At 37.8% G+C, this 23,054-nt stretch overlaps 1 protein-coding gene across 9 annotated transcripts in view; it reads right to left on the minus strand.

Annotated features, from left to right (window-relative positions):
- Positions 1-23,054, minus strand: part of LTBP1 (latent transforming growth factor beta binding protein 1) — a 184,481-nt gene that overhangs the window by 85,201 nt on the left and 76,226 nt on the right. For 8 of the 9 annotated variants that reach the window (XM_079332377.1, XM_079332373.1, XM_079332372.1 and 5 more), the window contains 3 exons: positions 17,228-17,452; positions 13,689-13,966; positions 2,750-2,852 (listed from right to left, as the gene is read on the minus strand). In XM_079332377.1, coding sequence (XP_079188503.1) covers positions 2,750-2,852; positions 13,689-13,966; positions 17,228-17,452 — 606 coding nt within the window. The remainder of the gene's footprint in view (positions 1-2,749; positions 2,853-13,688; positions 13,967-17,227; positions 17,453-23,054) is intronic. The other variant, XM_079332375.1, reaches the window with a different exon arrangement.

A 23,054-nucleotide genomic window follows, 5' to 3' on the forward strand; every position in this document is an offset into this window, starting at 1 on the left:
TCAGACTCTTGATATAATGACACTGTATTTTAATCTGGATAAAATAGACAGTGCACTCTTCTCCTCCTCCCTTTTTAAAACACAATACAGTGAGAACTCTCACCTAGAAAGATGGGAAACATGTCTTATTATGTCTAGGAGATACAAACCCTTACTTTCCAGGAATGCTTTAATCAGAAAGAGAGGATTTTTCCAAGTGGCACCATTCTCTGTCTCCATGAAATCATACAGTTACATTCAAAAAAACAATTCCAATTTGAGCCAGAAAGCAGGAGTGAGCATGACTCATACTTTAAGTAATTAAGGACTCTGGGAAAGAGACTGGGTTCCTAGATCTGTTCCAAGAACTCTTTCTACATTTTATGGGTTAGGGCATCTCCTCATAGGTATAAAATGTAGATTAGAAATTATTCTGGCAGATAAAGGAACTCTGAAGTGTCCCATCTTGAGCAACCATGCTAGTCATTAAACTTTTTTATAACAAAAGGACATTGCTCATCTCATTAGCATTTAAACAAGTTATTCATATACAGTGCTTTGAAAAAAGAGTGGTGGACTTCCCTTTAGGAGAAGTTTTTAGGTTGAGCTCAAGCACTTCTCTGTACCCACTCAGGAAGCATCTGTGGATCATAAATTTGTCACAGTTTCCCTATTTGCTTGCTTTCAACACTGCTGAGCACTGGGCCATTAAGCAGCTGCCTGATCCACACACCTACTGTGGATTCCAGGCTGAGACAATCAGTATTTTACCTCAACTGTGAAGAACCAACAAGTGTGCTTCCCTTCAAACCAGGCACCAAAAATTTGTGTTAGTAGTTCCAACCATTTTTTGGTTGAAACACATTTCAGGTTTTGTGATTTTTCTCATAGCACACCTACATCCAAATAAGCAACATTTCACTCGTCAATATGATTCTGATGAACTAGATTTCAGTTGTAGTTCAGCTGCATTGTCTGAACGCTTCTTGAACTCTCTCAGGTTTGATGCTGTGACCACTTCCCTGGGGAGCTGTTCCAATGCCCAGCTACCCTCTGGGTGAACAACCTTTTCCTAATACCCAGCTTAAACCTCCCCTGACACAACTCCAGGACATTCCGTCAGGTCCTGTCACTGGTCACACAGAGCAGAGATCAGTGCCTGCCCCTCCTCCCCTCACAGGGAAGTTGTAACTGCAGTGAGGGCTCCCTTCAGTCTCCTCCGGGCTGAACAGACCAGGATGTTGTGATCTCAGCTGTTCTTGTATGGCTTCCTCTCAAGGCCCTTCACCATCCTTGTGGTCCTCCTTTGGATACTCTCTAATAGTTTAATATCTTACATTGTGGCACCCAAAGCTGCCCCCAGCACTGGAGGTGAGGCTGCCCCAGCTCAGAGCAGAGCAGGACAATCCCCTCTCTTGCCTGGCTGTGATGCTGTGCCTGATGCCCCCAGGAAAGGGTTGGCCCTCCCAGCTGTCAGGGCACTGCTGGCTCAGGTTCAGCTTTCTGACTGGCACTGCTCTCCAGCCCCCTACTCCACAGCCTGTGTGTACATTCAGGGCTGCCCAAGGCCAAGTGCAGAATCCATCACTTGCTTTGTTAAATTTTATATGGTTGGCATGCATGCTCCTTTTAGAAACTGTATTTACATGCTACAGGAATAAAATAGATACCTGAGTCTTATTAACTATGACCTTCAAACACCCAAGGATGCTCTCTTTCTAAAGAACATCAGAAGACAGACATACTCCAATGTACAAAATGTTTCAGAAACTAGCAAATCAGACTGAGCCACCATAAATTTATATCAGTCTTCTATGGAAGGAGGAGCTAAAGAAATAGAAGTAGCAGATTTTCTGTTGGAATTGCATTTACATCCATATTAAGACTTACAGAGAAACATATGCATCAAAAAAAATCAAACACTGAACATATTTCCAGCATTGCTATCTGAATAACAGGGTCCTAGAAGAAGTAGGTAAGAATGACTGCAATTTAATGACCTATTTTTGGCCCAATAAATGCAGGTCCTCTCCATCTGCAAAACACAGATCACATTATCTTTTCCCATCTTTCATTTAATGCCGAAAATATGACATGACACAGAAGTATTGCTATTCCTGTGCAACAACAACGTAATTCACAAGAAGTTCAAGATAATATCCTCACTGATCATGCAAATAATTCAAAATTCTTTTCTCATTATAATATGATGTCAAATCATAATAAAATGCTGAAGAAAGTCTTTGCCATTGTCTAATTGATGGAGAAGATATTTCAAAAGCAGAGGGAAAAAAAAGCAACCAACAATTTAGAGCCTGAAAGACCTTGGCTCCAAACTTGAAATTTCATCTGTAGTCCCGAGAGGTCACTGCATTCTCTCCAAGCAGAAACTGGCGCCTCTATAATTTAAGATTTCTGTGCAAACTTAAAAAAAAAAAGAAAAAAAAAAGAAGTCCAGCTGGAATAGGCGAGATGATTCAATCTGATTACTCTTCCTGCACTGAGTAAATGCAACAGCCCATCACTGACTCAAAGGAGGAAGAAGCAGGGGAAAAAACCCAACGACGTCAACTTTGCTGGCTGCACCAAGTGCCTGCATATTGTAACTCTGCTGGCATGCAGGGGAATTCCAGTTTCCACAACCTATCCCTAATCAAATCATAGCACATTTTTTCTACTAGGTTCCTTTGGTTTTGTTTCTCCTCTGAAAAAAGGGAAAATACTACTTGAAGAGAAAAAGACATGAGAAGAACAATAAAATAGCACTTACATGGCTTCTTGGGACATTTCTGGCATTTGTTAAAACCCCAGGAAGTGCCCACAGTTCCACAGCAGTCTTCTTGCTTGGAAAGGCCAGGAAGTGCTTTGCCACACTGAAACAGGCAGGTAAAGAATACTCTGGTTAGTGATACTGTACAACACTCACTTGCAGTACAATTCCTTTTTCAGTCATTTTGGATCAATCTCTTGCTGAGACACTGAAGATTCAATGGAGTTGTTAACTGAACTTATATGGTGCGCACACATTGCAGAGGCTCTCTACACAAGTATGAGTAAATTAAGTGACAATATTATCTTCCCTCATGTTGACATGAAAAGGAGAAAAAAACATAAGAAAACAGTATGTTATAGGAATGATGAGCATATTTCTAAGGTAGTAACTCACAGCTACAGTTTTCATCATAAAAACATGCTTATCCACTTTTTCAAAACCTATATGAATTATCCCAGATACCTTATAATTTCTGAGGCAAATTTTCATTTCCCCACTGATCAAGCACGTTTATTATGCTTTATAATAAGAAGAATATTAATATTTGGAAGTGTAAAACATACTAGTTATGTTCCTGACTTTTGCAGTTTTCTTTTACTTTGCATGGTAAAGAAAGCTTAAATGTATTCAAGCTGCAGACATTAGAAAGATCTCCCAAACATGTAAACCTGCTAATTAGGTATACATAGGTATACCTATTCTATACCTATTAGGTATAGAACACACAAAGCACAGGAGAAGTCCACAACAGCTGCACTTAGTCATAGTTTCAAAGCAAATGCGATATAAATAGGCTCTGCAGCAAACAATTCACATGTGCTGAAGTGTGAATCCTCACTATGGCGTGAATAGACTTTCCTGAATCTAACTCTGCATTCTGACAGCGTGTAAACCTCTGACCCAAATGTTCACTGCCACACATCTTTCAGCTCAAGATAGCTGGCTCATCCTATGCCACAGGCTGTGGCCTTGTGGTTGCTCTCACTTAGCTGGTAACACAGTCACTATACAGTGCAATGCGTGCTGAATGCACAGGCAGTGACAGCATCCGCCAGCTTTCCTAAAACTTCTCCAATGTGCTCTTAATCATATTGCCACACATGAGTCAATGATATTTCTAAAGCTAAGTCACCCTGTGTAGCTCTACAGTGTGACTACCAGCAGGATAACAAGCTGCTCTACAAGGGTTCTGACTCATCAGAGAGTTCCCTCTGCATGGGGAGGGGCCAGCAAGGCATCATCCCAGCCATTTTCACAGATACTCCCCAGACACATCCTGAAGTATCTCAATAAATTAAAACCAGCACCAGTTGACTACTTAAACCTCAGACTGCAGCTCAGCACTTACAGCATGTGAAGTTAGATCTGTGTCATGGGATATATTAGAAGTCTGAAGTGCCCTCCATTTCAGTGCCAGCCAGCCACACATGCCATGTTCTTAGCACCAGGGCAACTTGGCACAGCTATGGTGTGCCATACACAGGTCCACTGCCCATACACAGGTTAGCACCACCTGTGCTTTGAGTCTCAGTCTGGCATGACACATGAACAGCAAAAAGAACAGAGTGCCCAACAGGTTCAAACAGACTGCTCAGTTTTAGTGCAGCTTTAGGAGTCTATTTTCACACTACTGTCCGGACTGGGTCTGGTGACAAATTTTCCTATGTTGCAAGGGATGAGAAATAGACCTTGCCTGGATGGTATTTGGCTGTGTTGAAACAGTGGAGTATCTCAGCAAGTCCCACCTCTCAGATGCAGGCCCAGGTTTACCCTAGGTGAATGCCTATCTTTCAGCTGTCTTGCACTCCTCTGGCTTAGACGCTGGTAGGATTAACACAAGGCTGACTATTCCTGATCAGTCAGAGTCCACTGAGTTCTGCTTCCATAAGCAACTCCCAGCCCAGTACTTCAGAAATACCATAAAGATTTGCAATTTGGGAATTCTGCACAAATTTGTCTGCCACAGCAGCTTTGCTGTTTTTAAAATTGAAATAAGCTCTTCCAATTGCCCCTAGCTAGAGGATACACAGATTGTACTGCTTGTCCCAGAAGCTCAAAAAATCTTTCAATTGGAGAGTACTCTATGTGGTTACCCTAAAACATTAGAGAGTTCAACAGCTACCAAGTTTTACTTTATAGTTACAGATGCTCAACCCCTTTCCTAGAGCTTCTTCAAAGACAGAAAAGCCACTTGCTAAAGTCATACACTGTGGCTGTTATCAAGAGTCAGCTAAATCATTTTGCACCCAGCTCCCTCCACGGTAGCTCAGTTTTACAACTCCCCACTCTGTGAATAGAAATGGGAGGAATCAAAACTGCTGTTGCATCTCCCCTTATGATCTCAGAAATGGAGCATTTGGGCAGTGAGGCACATTACCTAACATGCAGTCTTTCTCTTCAATGTCAAAACCTCAAGGACACATCCCAGGAGTGCGCATGTGTCAAGGCAAGATTACACCAACATGAGAGCCTGGAACCCTCCCTCCCTCCCCCCTCTTTTTTTTTTTCCCTTTTTCCCAAAATAGAAAAGGTGTCATCTAATAAAAAGAAAGGACGGGAGAAGGATGAAGATGGACTAAAGCCCACTTATAGTTTAGGTGTGGTGCTACAGCATTTGCACTCTACTGAAAATCATGATCTTTGTGGTTATAACTTTTGCGAATTTCCATATAAAAATCATGAGCAAAAATAAGGATGCCAAAGTCTGAGTCATCTGGCAACTGTGGTTTGCAGTCCTGTCAGTAAAAACTGGCAATGATTAAAGCTGCTGCTCCCACTGCATCTATGGTGAATTAAAGCTTGAAGAATCAATGATAATTTGGTTTAAATCCAGATCATTGAAGAAACTGGGCAACAAGAAAAAGCAACTCCCACATGGGGCTCCTATTGCCTTAAGATCTGTGTAATTTTGGAGCTATGCATCACAAAACATGAGTAGTCTGCAAAGTCCTAATCCAAGCAGATACAGAGTTCTTCTCTGGTTGCTAAACCCTGATTTCTCTGGTATATCTAGTAGTGCTTCAGATATCCTAAACACTCATGGCACTGCACAAACTGCTCCCTAGCCAGCTATGTTTTCTTAAGATGCTCCCTCCTTTCAGCAACCTTAAAGCATATATGAACTGGAGCTCTAATTCTACAGGTCTCAAAAACTTTTATTGGTAATTCCTTTCCACTTCAAAAGTCTTAACCCACTTCCTATTACCAAGAAGAACTCATTAGTTCCTCAGACAGCCTTTTTCAGTCTCTGACTCACAACTGACTGGAAAAGTCGCTTGGAGGAATTCATAATTATTTTTTAGTTTATTTCACCATTCAACACAACTCCAACACATACTAACGAGCCTAAAATAAGCAGGAAAGCTAAACACAGACATGCTTCACTATACATGAAGATAATGTCATTCTTTAAGTTTAGGTTTACACTTTTCTATCCATCATCTACACACATTTTAAACTAATCTAGTATGTATTCCTGAGGGCTCCTGGAAAAGAGTACAGATTTTCATGAATGATATCTCTGTCATAAACCTGATTTGGAAATAAGTCTTACTGGTTCAGAAGGCAAAGAAGTCATGAGGGCTTAGTATAAAAGAGCTCAACTGTGCTGAAAGAGGCTCAGCAGTAGCAGCAGTATGATGCACACATGGTACTGCTATAAAAAAGTTCTTCCTGGGTAAAGCACTCAGAGACACTGAAAGTATTGTTTCAAATCCACATATTTTTCCTCATGCGTGCCTGGGCTCCTATGCCAATATTTTATATAACTGAAGGAAGTACTGAATATTCCCACTGCAAGACTGAAATTCTGGCTGACCCTGTGCTGGTGCACAAAAGCCACCCCAAGCCACATCACCTCTGTTACTCTGTCCAGACTCCAGCCTCTGCCCCATCTCCACTGTCCTAGAGTGCTAAGCTGTGTACTGCCACCAGTGCTTCATATATTTTCCAATGGCAGGGGAAAGGAAGGATTATATCCTTGAAATTCATCTGCTAAGGCATTAGAGGAAATCTATTCAGCTCCCTGTAAAGTGCAGTAGGGAGTCCAGTCTGGCAATTACTTCTCAGGGCAACTGCAGAGGATTCTGGTCAAGGGACCACAAGGTTTCCTGGGAGTCTCACTCCTGCGTGACCCATCTACAAATCCCTGTCACAAGCTGTTAGTTAAAACCACAATACAGGCATAAATAAAGGAGTGTCACATGATTAACTATGATTGAAATTGATAGGTGCTTTGCCTGAGCTAATAGCTAATGACTCTGGGATTCAGCTCAAAAGACTGCATTTCACATACCACAATAGCAGAAGTGAATGGATACACTGTTTAACTTTCTGCAAACTATTCAGCAGGCACAGAACTTGGATTGTTGCTTCTTTTTTTTATTCCTATAGGCACGACAAACATAACAAGAAACCTCAAACTTAATAAACTGTATGACTGAAACAATTAACAGACATACTTAATTAGCTCACTGACCAACTGAATGACAGGTTGTTACAAATGAAGAGTGTTATCCCATGTAGCACTGTCTCACTAACAGGCATTGTCTCATAAGCAGAGGAGAGAAACTTAAATACTTCCAGACTTTCCAGAAGAACTGGTAAAGAATTTGTTTTGGCTTAAGCAGAACATTCTTCATAAGCAAGTAAAAATTATCCAGCTTTCTTCTATTTGAGCAATTAAAACAATGTTTGGTGTTTTTGGTATCTGATACATCTTTAATCTTCTGATATTTCAGAGTATTGATCTTGCAAAGAAACTACTGCAAATGAAGCATTAATCCTGGAAATGAATCCATACCAATTTCTGACAGTCTATTTGTTTAAGAACTTCATAAGCCAAACCATGAGCTTCAAGGAATTCCAGACAGTTATTTTATTTTATGAGATGGTATTTTTAAGACCATTCTAAAGAAAAGAAGTTTTAGAAGTGCTCTAAGAGAAAAAACACTAGTATGAAGCACAAAATTGTATCACTTCTCCTGCCTAAAGAAGATAAATAGGAAAGTTCATTTCATACAGCTGTCAGAAAAAGGAAATACCTGAAATTTACCTCCACAGGAAATGTTTTCTTAAATCTAAAATTCGACAGGGATGCTTATACAGTTGAATGAATAACTTCAACAGGCATATTGCTGCTGTCATCACCTCCACACTACATACACCATGATCATACTGCATACAGCAGTATCAATATGTTAGGTTAGGCAATTAAGGACCATCAACATATTTTGGTGTTCTGATTTCTAACTCAAAACCTTTGATGCATTTGCTTAGTATTGCCCATGATGAAAAACTCATCAATTATCTAAGCCCAGTTTTTAAAAACTGTATATATATTCTCAAAGTTAAATACCCAATCAGTGTATGCCCATGTCTGAAGGAAGTAAACACTTAATGATTTGCAGTCAGAATCTTGAGCATGATACAATGTTGATAATTTCTGACCTTTTCCAGCTGCCACCTATCACTGGGCTTTATTTTGTATTCCATTAAGTCTGACAGCAGGCAGAAATGTGTTGCTCAAATCAAAACAAATGTTTCCTGTAAAAGGAATTGCTGAAAGGAAGTATTAAATAAACTGTCTCCATAGAAATTTATCCCACTTAAGATGTTGGTTAACTAATATCTGTTGATCAGACATACTAAGAAGCATCTGAAACACATTTGAAAATGTTTAGGTGAGAATTTTGATTGCACTGAAAAATGGACTGCCCTTAAAATTTTCAAAAGTCTCTCCTAGTATTCATCATTAATGTTATTTATTAAATAACTTAAATAATTAAAACCAATTAATTAAAACCACTAATCTATCAAGATATGTTTCTCTTGTCTGCTGTAGGTGTCATACTGAGATTGTCTTTAATGATTTTCCAAAGTATCACTATAATCCATCAAGCTTCACTTCACAATACCAAAGCAACTCTAATTCAGACATCCTTTCAAACAGAGCTGCAACAAGAATGGACCTTTTCTGCAACACCTTTTAAAGCACTTTGCAAGGGAAGCACAAAGCATCATGCAGTAAACCACTGACAAGTGAGGAATGGAACATATACCCCAACACAGCAACCCAGAACTGACTTGGATTTAAAATACCACAATAGAAGGGGGATCAGTATTCTGAAATTCTTGCAGTGATCATTTCAGACTGCAGCCCAACTCCTCTCAGCAGTTACATGAGGAAGAATGAACAAGCATGAGCAGACATGACTTCATAGCCAGCTTCTCTTCTGGACATTTTGCCATGTGCTCCCTTCATCAAGGTATCTGTCTCTCAGTAAAATAACACTGGTTTTTTATTTTGTTTTTAAACTACAGATGCTGAGATCACTAGAAGTCTTCTTCATTAAACCTAATACCCAAAAATATCTGCTGAAGAGAACAACATTGCATGTGCACCTAGACAGAAAAGCCTGGTTTAGACAAATTTTTTGCAATTCCAGTTGCAAATTCTCCTATTGCAATTCTCCAATTTCTTGCTGTTTTGCAAAAAATACCTCCTTTTTTACACTGAAGCAAAGAAGAGACCCAAAAAATTTTGAGGAAAACATTCTCCCCATTTTTTTAGTGATAATACTGCAATGCAGTAACCATAGGGAAGCATGAATATACGTAGCCAAACACTTCAAAGTGATCTTAAGGGGTGAAAAAAGTAATGGTCAATTGTCTTTATATGGATTTTCACAGACAGTAGGCAAGTGCATTCTTTTCTTGATTTAAGTGCAAAGAAATTATATGCAAAAAACAGGACTCAAGAATACCAACACAGTCTTTACTAGGTACATCATTGACACTGTAGAAGTATTTTGGGAGACAAGATATCCTGTGTCATAATAAAGGCATTTTTATTAGAATTAAAATTAAAATCATCTGAAGAGGAAGAATTAAAGAAGAGAAACAAAAATCTTCCTTATTTGCTTGCTTTTTAAATAGGACTTAGTGAATCAGTGGTCTAAGATGACCAACTCCTTGGATTTCAGCAATAAAAGACTACATGGGTGTAAAATATTTTGCAGGACACTATGCCCAGCCTCCAGCCTTTGAAGGCATCATTATAGAGTGCCCTCCAGAAATTTGCTGCTCTCCATCTTAATTGAGAGTTTTGTCCTACTCTTTTTCCATTATGTCTGTTTCCCAAGTTCAAGTCTCTATTTCCTCTACATCATTTTCTACATAACAAAGGGGAAGTTTAAGTAAAGTTTTGTTTCCTATATTCTATGTCTGCACCTTAATATGGTTTATGATATAACCTGTAAAAATCTTTGTGGCATTAGGAAAGAGTTTGATGAACCACAGCTTTTGTGTGGGATGTATCACTGTGAGCTATCATGTAACATGATAAACTATCCTGGAGCAATCACCACTAACATCTCCCAGAGGAGATATAATTGCTGAGTGTTCCACTCAGAGAAAAGAGAGACAGCCAGGAAAACTGAATTGACTTGAGAACAAAACAGAATAATCCAAAATACTATTTGCTTCCTATACTACCCTTTAAAAATTCAAATAGTAATGCTACTTTTGTAGTTATTTTTCCACTTTACTTCACAGTGCTGAGGACACTTCAGAAAACAATCACAATTAAACAACACATACATACATGTGTACATGCATTCACGAAAATTTATGTCTTTATTTATCTATTCTTATTAAACTAGGAGATTTCATTCCTCTTGCCCCTCTCAATCTCCTTGTCCTTCTGAGCTGGCAGACTGACATCTTTTCATTCACCTTTTACTAGCTTGTTCTCCTGATTGCTTATGATTATGATACTACAGACAGCCAAGGAAGAGGTATGAAGGTCTGAAAGAATTCCTGTGTCATTAATGAAAGCGATTGCAGGCCTGACAATGTGACCAGATTGTTCAACTATCTGTGCCCTAATAACTGAATTTCAGTTCAAGGTGGCTCCAGTCACTAACTTCAACAGTGTGCACTCACTCGGAAATTCACTGCAGAAAATGCACTCTGTATGTTCTGGAAATTTATTATTCCACTGTTTTTGAATGAGATACATTAAGGGCATTTAACCAAGGTGGAGCAAGGAAGAATGTGCTGGGAGAGGAAAAATATTCCACAGAAGATTATGAGAAAAACCTTAGATCACTCAAGCCAAAGGAACCTGTAACTGAAGAGCAGCTGAAATTCGAGGAAGATGAGGAGAGAAAAAGGGATGGAGAGAAACACAGAATGGTCAAAGTTACACATGCATACAAAACCACAAAAGAGATTCTGATACACTTTTAATCCATGCTTTTAGCATGGACCAAAACTAAGTTCAACAAAGCACTAACCAACTTAGTTGACTTGTCTACAAGAGGCCACACACAAATCCTTCCACCAATCTGCTCTAGAGACAGTAAAGTCATCTCAGAATCCCAGGATATTTAATAAAACATTTCTGAAGCCAAATACACAATCCACCCTGCAAAAAAATGTATAAACACTGATGACTGTTGACATAAGTATGGGTATCAAAATTATCCAGCATCAACTCCAGAAAGAGCTTGCAACACATTGTTACTAATAGTAGTATCTGAAAAAAATAGAGAGAACCCACAGATACAGCAAAGTAAATATGAAAGACACTGAAATTCTTTTAGAGAAAATCTATTAAGCAGTTAAAAAAAAAAAAAAAGTTGTCTTTCCCAGTTCAAGGCATATTGACCATAAAAATAAATAATAATCTTGACTGGCTGCTGGAAAAACAGTAACATTTCAGATTCAAATATGAAAGGTGAACGAGACATTTAGACCTGTATTCATATAGGACTTAAATGAATGCTCTACAAAACGCCGTTCTACAGCTCCAATTCTATATTGAACCATCACTGTAACAGAATCCTGCTGAAATCCTTACTATGCTCTTCTTCAAGATTGACACTGAACAATGAAATCTGTAAAATCTGAGAACATGCAGTGTTCTAAACTAGGAGGCACTACCCTTTCTTGAGACCACTGCAAAGACACATTTTTCCAGGGGAATACTGAAAAGAAAGTTATAAAAAAAGATGACTTAGCATTTTGCTGGATTCCAAGTCAGACATGAGGGCAATGCAAGCTAATTTTCCTTTTTCTCCCCTTTTAAAAGGAGATAGGAGATAAAACAGCACCAACTGCCAGGTGTAAGACCAAGGAATTAATTCTGTATTCCTTTATATATGAATACAAAGAGAAATAAAAAAAAATAATAAACAACTATGAATTATCACAGTTATTTCCAGAGTTTTAGGATTCCACATTATGATGCCATGCTTCTTAGATTGCTCATTTTAAGGAAATAGAAATTGACACAGGCCGTGTTTCATTTTTTCATGTAAAATCCATGAACTTTTGTTTGTCCATGTGCTTTAACACTTGATGAAAAATAAAAAAAAGAAGGTTTTACTATGCTTGAAACAAACACAAAGAACTCACCAGTGCAAGTTAACACTGTAGATCCCAAATCTATCATTTGACAATTAGTAAAGTCTAGCCTTTAATGTTCCATATGCAAACTTAACTCTGGTCATCTAAAAAAAATGTTTGTGTACAGTGACATTTTAATTAACTTCTTCCACTGAGTTTTTCAGAATGAATTTCTTTTAAGCATCCTCATGTCAACTTGTTAGAGATGGCAGGTGACTGAGACTAAGGAACTTTGATTTAAAGTTCAGCATATTGCCCATGGGCAAGGGGAGTTCAGTACCCTAGGATTTGACAACTATGTCACCTTCACCCTGCTTCTGACTTCACCCTACTTCTGCTCCTGTCTGCTCCCCATTACTGATCCTTTCCAAACTCCTTTCCCATCTGTGAGTAAGGCAGTGGGGTCTCTTCCCTCTTTTTATGGGGGGGGGGGGGGTGGGGAAGACAAGGGTTGCACACAGCTTAAGGGCCTTTAAAAAAATTCACAGACAGGTGGAATAAACAGGCAGAAGAAACACCTGCAAAGGGCATTTTGTTCCAGTCCTACATCTCAGGAAGGATGGGTGACATCACTTTGAAGGGAAGGTATGCTCTGTGCCAGTGAAATCTTTGGATAGTTTTGCCACCAACATCTAACAAGCATTTGTGAAATATACTGGAAATCTATACAATATTTGATGCTTGAAAATTGACTAACTTTGGGTGCATATCATTGGAGGGACGAAAAGCAAAGCAACTCTTATGATAAACTTAAAATTCACATCTCCAATGATAGAGTCATAAAGTATTTTTTAGCCTGAAAAGCAACATAGTTATTCTCTGACATTACCTCCCCAAAATGAGTGATTTTGCCTGCAACCTCACACATTATTTCTGTCTGAGACATGCATTCACCTTAAAGATATTTGATCTGAAAAGCCAAATTTCAGGAAAGTAATAAGCAATACATAACAGGATTTTGCTGACTTCTTAACTATCTTTTCACACAGCCTTAGGATCTCTCTCTATAGACATGTATTTTTCAAATATATATGCAAATATAAAAACATGTTGATATTAATATGCTTTCAAGATTAAAACAAGATGCCCAGTTTTCAATAGTTGCATGAAAAACGTAATGTGAACATTTTTCAAGTGTACTAAGGTTTTAATGTTCTAGTGAACACTCAGTTGACTTTCATGATTTTTCTACCCCATTCAATGCTGACATTTCAACAGATTCAAAATATTAGCCTAAAATACTGTAAAACATATAAAGTTGTTGAATAGGAATTTCCATGAGAAAAAAGAAAAAGCTATGGATAAAATAATTGAAACCAAAATGTCAGGGACCCAAGTCCACAGAAATAAAGACATTAGCTTGAAGGAGAAAGAGGTTCAGAAAAATGTTACATTCTCAAAATAATTTTCTTGCAGAAAAGAATGTCAAATGCGTCCTTTCCCTCCAATTGTTAGGTTTTTTTTTTATTCCTTTATAACTAAGTTTTAAAGCTATGTTTCACAAACCTTAGCAAACATTTCTTACCTGTGTCCCAACAGTCTCCTGAAAGCAGCGCCCAAGCTGAGTTTTAACTGAAACAGGAAACATATGAGGAATGGGTTGTTGATTTGTGTAAGTTGTATGTCCTTTCTGGGTCTTCTGATACGGAAGACCTTGGTAAGAGACCTGTGGATGTACTGGCTGAGGTGCTTTCGCTTTTTGTCCTGTTGATGTGCTGTCAATCCTTGACACTTGATGGATCTGAACTGAGGCTTCAGGGGGATGTTTCACATGGATATTCACTATGTTAGGAGGGAACTTCACTAAAATAATTGAAGGAAAAACACATAAGAGAAATTGGTAACAAAATATGTGAAAAAAGATATCTGAGGCACCTCTAAGACATTTCTTTTTTGTACATCAGAATTTTTACAGAGTGCCTTGAAGTGACTGAAACATAAATGAAGCCCAAATTTGGGGGTTAGAGGGAAGGCTTAAAGAACACTTAGAGTCTCATTAACGAAGCAAGAAAATGAAAAATCTTCATGAAGGAAAGAACAACATTATAGGATTGTAAAGACTGCTAGATAAACATGGATGTCCAAATTGGCTGGTATGACTTTAATATTTGTGGTCATACTGTGTAATAAGAATCCCATGCGAAGTTCCAGAATTCATACTCTACTAGGTTATTTTTGGATATATAGTAAGTTTTATTTTCTTTTTCAGATCCATCATCTTTCTCTGGAACACAGAATAAGCTTCAGATTTCATCCCTTCACCTTTATATACCTGCCAAGTCCCAAGTTCGCCCCTGCAAGAGTTGCCAGCATCTCAACCATCTAAAATCACCACTCCCTTTGTTCAACTTTGAATTCAGGGCTTGGCAGATAAAGGGGGAGGAAATGATTTTCAGACACTTCCATTTTTAAATATGGTTGCAGTTTTACGTCTCGGTATGTAGACTGAGACCCTCCAGTCAATGCAATCTGCACAGAACTGCTTGTGACCCTTAAGTCTTTCTATTCACTGGAACACAAAATGCCCTTTAAAGTAAATGAAATTATTATTGGGGTGGGCAGGGAGGAGAGGTGTATAATAAACTGTGTAGTTTGTAAGCGGCATAACTAAGTCAGTGTTTCCTGTTTCTGGCTGGGCTTCTCTCGTCAGTGAGTTTTGCACAGGCTACTTAAGGCCAGACAATCCATCAGAGGCAGCGCCTCTTCCAAACATCAAGAACCAAAAAATAACACTTGACACAGCTTCCTCTATAATGCACACTGGATTGCTGAGTCTTCTGGATTATCTCTTTATCTCCTGAAATTTGAACTGTTCTTCGGAATTTGATTAGGTATCTTCAGCTCCACTCCTCAGAAGGCATATTTCATTTATTGGAGCAACTTTAAAATTATAATATTTTGGAGAAAGTGCTTTTGCTTTTTGACCTTATTTTTCTTTCTCTAGGCATATTATCAGTGTATTAATTGGTCTCACAGAGAAATCTCTTAAAAGAAATAGACTTATTTTTACACTGACTGCATTGCTTCATTTATGAAAATTTCAACATACTCAGACAGAAACATCAGGAATAGGATGGCAGAAAGTGAGCAATATATGGCTGCAAGGTTAAGATCTTGCCTGTAGTTGAAAGCAACCCACAAGCAAAATGTATGCTATATGAGGTCTGCTAGAGGCAAACCCACAGGGGAAAGCTTCAATGTCATAAGCAGAAGGAGTGAGATCCTTTTCAGGACTGGGTTTGGAGGGCAAGACAAGACAGCCTAGTCTGTCTAGAAAAAAAAAAACCAACTCACCCCAACATTTTTATGTATGAAGAGAGAACCCTTCAACTATTTTCTCTAGCTGCTAAACCTAAAAAATATATTAATCCTCAAAAGAAATCACTGAATTTCTCTGCTTTAGTGTCTCAATTCATCCAGAGATACTCAGATGCTGAAAACATCAAATTTAGCCTGGGTTCTCCCATGCAGTATTATCATCACAATCCTCTCCAGGTCTTGGATCACTGCCTAGATGTGCTCATTTTTGTTTCTGCCAGCCATTTCAGGACAAATTGTTTTATTTTTTTCCTTTAAAAAAGTAAAATATTCGTCTCTCAACAATCCAACATCCTCATTTGGACATGTAGAGAAGAAAAGGCATTGTGACTGCTAATTATTCCTATGAGGATTTGAAGGTCAGAAAAAAAATTATTCAAGAGGTCAGACTCTTTAGCAATGAGAAACCTATTGTGCATTCTAGGAGAGAATCTGAAGAATAACTATGTCCTAAAAATTTGGGGGTTTTGGTCCACTGTATTGTCTAAAATTATTTCATCTGTAATTACACAGGCAGAGAAATAAACTGATGGTCTGTTAGATGTTTAGGTAATTATATTCTCTTCTTTGGATAGAGGAGATATTCAAAAGTACTTATAAAACATTGCATTTCCAAGATACTGTCAACAGTTCCTTCACAGCTATGTCCCTTTCTGAATACAGAATTACTACCTTAGATTACATTTGTAACAAATTTCTTTTAGCGAAGTTATTTAGAAGCTATTTGCCAGTAACTGAGTCTCCTCACATCTTTCCCTGTATATTTTCTTTTATTCAGAGATACCAACTTTGGAGAGGTGATTTTAAAATTACCCTTGACAAAAATCAATCTGGCAATTTAACAAGGAAAAAAAAAAATCACATTAGGTCATATGTTGAGAATTTGAGTTGCAGGGGTCACTTTATATGGACAAGATCTCACCCAAATAAAATCCTACCTAGACCCACAGGACACATAAGAAATAAAATCAACACTTCTCTTCAAAGTCATCAGAAGTTTTTACTTCACAACAAAAGTATTAGAGCAAAGAGTAATCTGAAGCTGAATGAACTTCCTTTGACTTGAAAAATTTAATTAACATTACAAGTTTCCTTTTTCCTAATCCTCTATCTTCTTCACAACATTAGCAGCAGGAAAATCTGACCTTTTTTTTCTTTATTTCTTTAATTTATTTTATTTTAATGATATTGTTATTTGATCCGGAAGGAATGTTCTATTTTAGTGAATCATATCATGGTCTATCTACACTAAAATGTTCACCACAAAATTAACTTCTAAGACTCTACCAAATCATATAAGATAAACATGGCTTTTAGTTTTACATTAGATCTAATTTTTTTAATGTTCAAAAGCATAGCCTCTTCCCTCCACTAGTAACCATGGAGTCACTAGCAACTCTCTGTCTACGTATACTGCAATTTATGGACTCTGTTCAACCACAGTGATTGTCTTTCTGAACAGGTCTGGAAGAAATCCCCTGCATTATCCCTTTACTCTGCAATTTGCATTAAATTTTACCATAAAGCAAAGTAAATTTACCTACAAACTCTTTTCAGTAACATTGTTATTTCTTTTTATTTCATTCATTGAGCAAAATATGTTCTAGACATTCTGGTGAGCTCACAATTCAAGTTTTGGTATCAATATCTGATATATGTAGATGTAGCACTATTGTCACTGGTTGAATTCCCAAAATAATTTGTTAAAACCAACAAGTTAAAAATATCTATCAAAAAAGAAGTTACCTTTTACACCTTGTTGTCCAGACATTGTCAGTGGTAAAGTATGAGTAGAGTGGATAACTTGTGATCCTACAGCCTTGTTCACCTGTTGCGGGTGATGGTAGAGTTTTTGAGAATTGGCAGTCTGCACAGGAATCTGACAAAGTTTACCAGTGTAATTAGGAGGGCACTGGCATTTATCTCTAGAACTACACTGGCCTCCATTCATGCATGGTAGGTGGCAAATAACTGAAAGGAAAACAGAAATAAAAATTTTGTTAATGACTTTAGCTTTAATATTATCATCTGGTCACATATCACACACCAGTGGAATAGAAAAGAAATAGAGCTTCATTGTTCTTCATTCAGACACCTGAGGAACAACTATACATCTGACATGCATTTCTAACTGCCTTGTGGTAGAACCACTTCCCTTCCCCTCCTTGTGATCTCTGACCTCTGCCTCATTTGCATCTGCCCTCCATGACAAACACAGAAAGCAATTCTTCCCTTGGACATCCTAGCTACTTTATTTCATGATGCTATTAAGCATCTCTTATTCACACTTTGGTACAGATACTCTTGTTTGTCAGCCTCAGTTTCTCAAAATCCTGGACCACTCACCCTTTCCTGAAAGTCTGTGAGAAAACTCACCTGAGAAGAGAAAGTACTGGGGACAAATTTTCTATTTTGACTTTAAGCCCTGGTCGTTCTCTAGAAAACTATTTCTTGCAGAGAATCTAGATTTTTGTTTAACATTTATTTCTCAGATAAAACAAGCTAATTTTTATCCACCCATGAAGATCATAAAAATATCAAGAGACTCTACTGAAATGATTTCATAGACAAACTCCAAACCATTAAACCTTGCAACTCCAATATAAAAGACAAGGGTAATTATTTCTGTGCCAGCTAGCACTTGCACATTTACAGCAATATAAATTATCAGATGAAACATGAAAAATGTCAACATCAAATGAAAAATACTTCTCAACTCAGAGATACACACAGTAATAGACATGGTTCAGCACTTTCTAAAAATATAAAGTGGGACTAAAATCAATCACAATGTAAATGAGCTGTCAGAATTTTCAAGAACTAAATGATGTGAAAACAACAGGAAAAATACCTTAAGTTTTGTTCAAGATAAACAGCGGTCGTTTTTGTCAGGAATCAAATAGTATTTGAGAAATAGAGCTCACTACCCATTTGTCAGATTTAAGATAAGATTCTGACTTTAAAAAATAAGAACCTTTACAGTAATCATGGCATTTTGCTGGAGAGGTATTGTTTGGTCAGTAATAAATTACAATAAAAATGACAAACTGCAGATAATCCAAGGTAATTAAGAACCTAGTGCTCATTATTCCAATTGCTGTGACCTCTGGACAACCAGAGGCTTTTTCTATTATGAGTACCATAGAAGGTCAGGAAAGGAACCCATTGGAAAATGAACCTGTGTGTTGTGTGCTGCAGGAAGACAAAGTAAAACACTCAGCAGCCTAAAGAGCTCTAACCCAGCTGTGCAATACCCTTGGCCCAGGGAACACGCTCAAGAAACAGCACACTCAGCCCAGCTCATCATAGAGCAGCCTCATGCTGCCCAGATGGGGTCTGGAATGCCAACGCCTGATTGCCAGAAAGGTCCATGCACAATACAAACTGCCACAATTGTTTTTCACTGTGCTCTGCAAAAGCATGTTTAATATTTTTATTGTCTTATCTTCTATTTACATTTAACATAAACTGACTGAAAGTACTTCAAGCTGTAGCATTGTGCTAATGGTCCTAGTCAACCTTGGAAAGCAACCCACGACAGCACAAGCCTCACTTTTTTGGGTCCCAACCCTTGTTGGGACTTCATCTGAGTGTATAAAAGACATCTTTATAGAACTGCTGTTACTTCAGGGCAAAATGAAGGGGTGTTGACCACAGCAGTAACTAAAGCATGACAGAGACCTCTCCCTCTGGTACCATTTCTTCCTGAACAGCCACGAGCAAGCAGCTACACTGTAATAGAGACAACATACAAAGAATTTCAGTGCTTTTAAAGATGTGCCTGAACAAGGTTGAACACCAAGGTGGTTTTCTTGTGAACTAAAATCACACAATGAAACAGTATGAAATAGCATTAAGGAGGGAGAAGTTTGATGTCTGAAAGAAATACAGTGAAACAAAAATAGCTTTACTGTGAATTTTTTGAGTGCAATCCTATCGATTTTCTTCCCCCTCTCTCCCGGGTTGAGGCAACAACATTATGTGCAAAATCCACCTTTTAAACATCCTTTTAAATATAACCAGAATTTCTAGCACATAAATCAATTTTTTTCTGTGCTATTGTTCCTATAAAGCAATTGACATCCAGAAGGCCAAGTTGCATGGGTATCTCTGCACTATCAGGCATTCTTTATGTATTCCTCTCCTGCAGGAATTTCATGGGCACATGAAAAGCCTTATTTTTTGAGCAAAAGATGTGTGCTAAAAATACTGGGAAGGAAGATGCCAACAGAAAAGACTTGGTTCATGCCTTTCTCATAACAGTTTGCTTTGGATACCCACCCAAATAATTCGTGCAAGTAAGTGTAGAGAGGTGACACTAAAAGGTTTAGTATGAGGTAAATAATTATGAATATTTAATACCTCAGCATTTAAACATAACAGGAAATAAAAATTCCAAGCTTTTCACATTACCATGTGGTGCAAATCCCTCAGTTAACTGATTCTGATTTACATCTCTGGCCTGCTGTATGAGGAAGGAAGTTTAAGTGAGAATACATGAAATTTATTCTGAGAATATAAAGTTCTGTAATATAAATTCTAAATTCTGAAATATACAACTGTAAATTCAAATAAACCATGCAAAAACAAATAGGATGTCATCTCCAGGCTAAACTGCAAACTTGAAAATCTCCAACAGCAAATATGAGAATTTTTTAAAAAGCGAATCTCAAAACAAAAGACCAAGTAAAAAAAATAAAGAAAATATCCACACCATGTTGAAATAAAATTTATGATTATTTTAAATAGGTGTAAGCAGCCCACACTTCCATTGAATTATTGCCACAGGTAGTTTATGGCCAGAAGGAGCTACATTTGATTATGACACTGGTGCTGAAAATCACAGGAACACAACTTCACCAGAACCAGAATTACATAAAGACTATTTGAGAAAAGTGAGCTGGAGGAGCCTAAGACTAGAAAAAAGGCAGAGGAAGGAACCACTTCTTTTCCTTGACAAAGCTCTGGGAATCTCTGTTTACCAAAGAGCCCCAGGGAAAGGACCACTTAAGATAGAAACAACACATAAAGCTAGGGTATGTCAGAATAGCTCAACCTCTCCTGTAAGTTTTTTGCTTTGTTTTTTGTTTTGCCTTTGATGCTAAAGGACCTAAACAGAATGGCAGACTACTGACAGATGAATAGGGGACATTCCTGACAAAAAACAGACCCATGGTTTTTGGGAGAGACCATTTGAAGATGCTGGGTTTGCTCATAAATTCTCAACTGGCATTCAGAGAAATTCTCACTGGGCTGTTAATATTTCCTCTGAAAAAACTAAAATAGAAGAAATAAAAGTATCCATTATTAAGTGAAATCCTCTAGCTCAGCCCTTGATAAAAATATGAAGATGGGTCTGCAAAGATGAGAAGAAATTTCAGTTCACATGTTGCTATTTTACAAACTAGGCAAAGGAAGTATTAATGGATCTAGGAAAGGCAAGAACTTCCTCACTCGAGTCTACTGTAAGCTAAATCTCTCAATGGTCTCTTAAGGAACAACCAACATATGACTGAACAAGCTTCATTATTTTTTACTATAAATGAACACATGTCCTTTAGAAATGTGGAGACAGGTTTAAGAAAATACTAACATTTTAAGTATTCTTCCCATCCTTGGGCATTTAATTGATAATAGCAAGCTTTGATTCCTCTGGCATCCAAAAGCCTTAACTCTTTCCAGTCTGGCACAGCTTGCAGGGTATCACTGTTTGAAATGAGCCAAGCAGAGAAGGTGCATCAAGACGCCCCCACAGGGAGTCTCTGAATGGCTCAATGCATAGAAAAAGAACATTTGCAAGATGAATTCCAATAAAGCTGCCACAGTTATGGGCTGGAAGCACTAGTACAGGGCATGAAATCATCAACAAAGCAGCTAGGAAACCACCGATAAATACAGTTTGTTCATGTAATTACATAATCTAATTTGTTTTCGATACTCAAACAGCCTCAAACAGCTCCAGATAAACTAATTTAATCAAGTCCAAATGTTTTCATTTAATCAAAACAATGTGTAACAAAACAAATTCCAAGCACCTAAAGCCTCCTAATCCTTAAAAAATAGCCCATGCTTACCCAAACAAGCCCTTAGGATTGGAAGGAAACTCCCTTCCTGTAACTAGTGTTAGAGAAAATGAAGATGGGTTTTGAAATGTTCCTCATCAGACTCTCCAAATTCCTTTTCTTTTACACCTCAGGGAACATATGAGTTTCCCTCACCACTCTTTGCCTTTTCAACTTACACGCTATCAACAATTCAAGCGTAAGCACTATTCAGTCACACCAACAGGCTTGCCAAGGAAAACCTTGAACTGCTTATTTAGATTACAGTATTTCCACTGGATGCATCACAAAGAGCAGATTAATTTTGTCTCTGAGTACTACAGTTATCCAGCATTACTACATGCCCCCCAGCTGTTTGGGCATCTTTCATCCACCCTGTTGCTAAGCACACACAAAGCACAGGGACCTACTGAACACAAATTGTCAAAATGCCATATGCAACATTCTTACAGTGCTCCAAAACATCACAAGTTTTAGGTAAAAGTTGAAATCCAGAGGTGCTGCATATGGATCTGCACAATTGCTCTAAACTTATTTCTACTAATTCCAGAAACTTACAGTAACTCACAAAAGGCACAGAGGCGTGAACTACAGTAGTGATGCTATCCTATCCCCTCTGGTTTAGATTCTTCCCTACTTTTTTCTTAACTTGTGGTACCTCAACTTTTTAACTAATTCATCCTAAACTCTTTTCTCTTTAGAATTCTGGTTGTAACTCAGAGGTGTTATGTAATGAAGCTGCAAGTTAAAAAATAAATTAATTATTTGACTACATTAGCAACATTCAGATAATCTGGATATCACAAACTTGTGCTTTGGGATATAAAGGGAGAAAAGAAAATCTTTGAGTGGCCTTAAAAGTATAATACCATTGCATTCACCTCTGAGTTTATCCTAATGTTTGTATTTTGACAACTTTTAATATAAGTATTCCACTGTAACAACAAAAAGCAATTTTAAAAAGTAGATCTGACAGCAAGTGCTCCAGCACCAGATGTAAGAACAATTTTTCCTATTCTGAAAACACCGAAACACCTCTAGCACCACTGAAAACAGTGAAGTGATGCCCTGCTCCTGTGACTGGCCTTGTTACATAGATGTGATACTGAAGGCACTTGAAATGTTTCTTCCAGAAAGAGATAAAATCTGCAACATTGCAGGGAAAAATTTAAAACAGGAATCTAGCTCAAACCTAATTGTATGATAAAAAAAATACTCAGCTACTAAACTGGGATCTCAGCTATTGCAAATTAGCATGGCTACTGACTTCATTAGAATTTGCCCAACATTTAAAAACTATTATTATTAAGGGATCTTTAAAAAAAGTAATGCACCCCCACTTGGGAATGGGATCATAAATACTGCTATTTAACCAGATAAGCAAAACAAATTACTGCCAATATAAGCAAGCCTTGTGATGTTATCTGGATCATGGATGTTTTTTGGAGCAAATGGAGGCTAGCCAAACTGTCAACTATGGAACATCCTGATACTGAAATTTGGGAAGCAAG

This window comes from Erithacus rubecula, assembly GCF_903797595.1.
Source record: "Erithacus rubecula genome assembly, chromosome: 2".
Lineage (NCBI taxonomy): Eukaryota > Metazoa > Chordata > Aves > Passeriformes > Muscicapidae > Erithacus > Erithacus rubecula.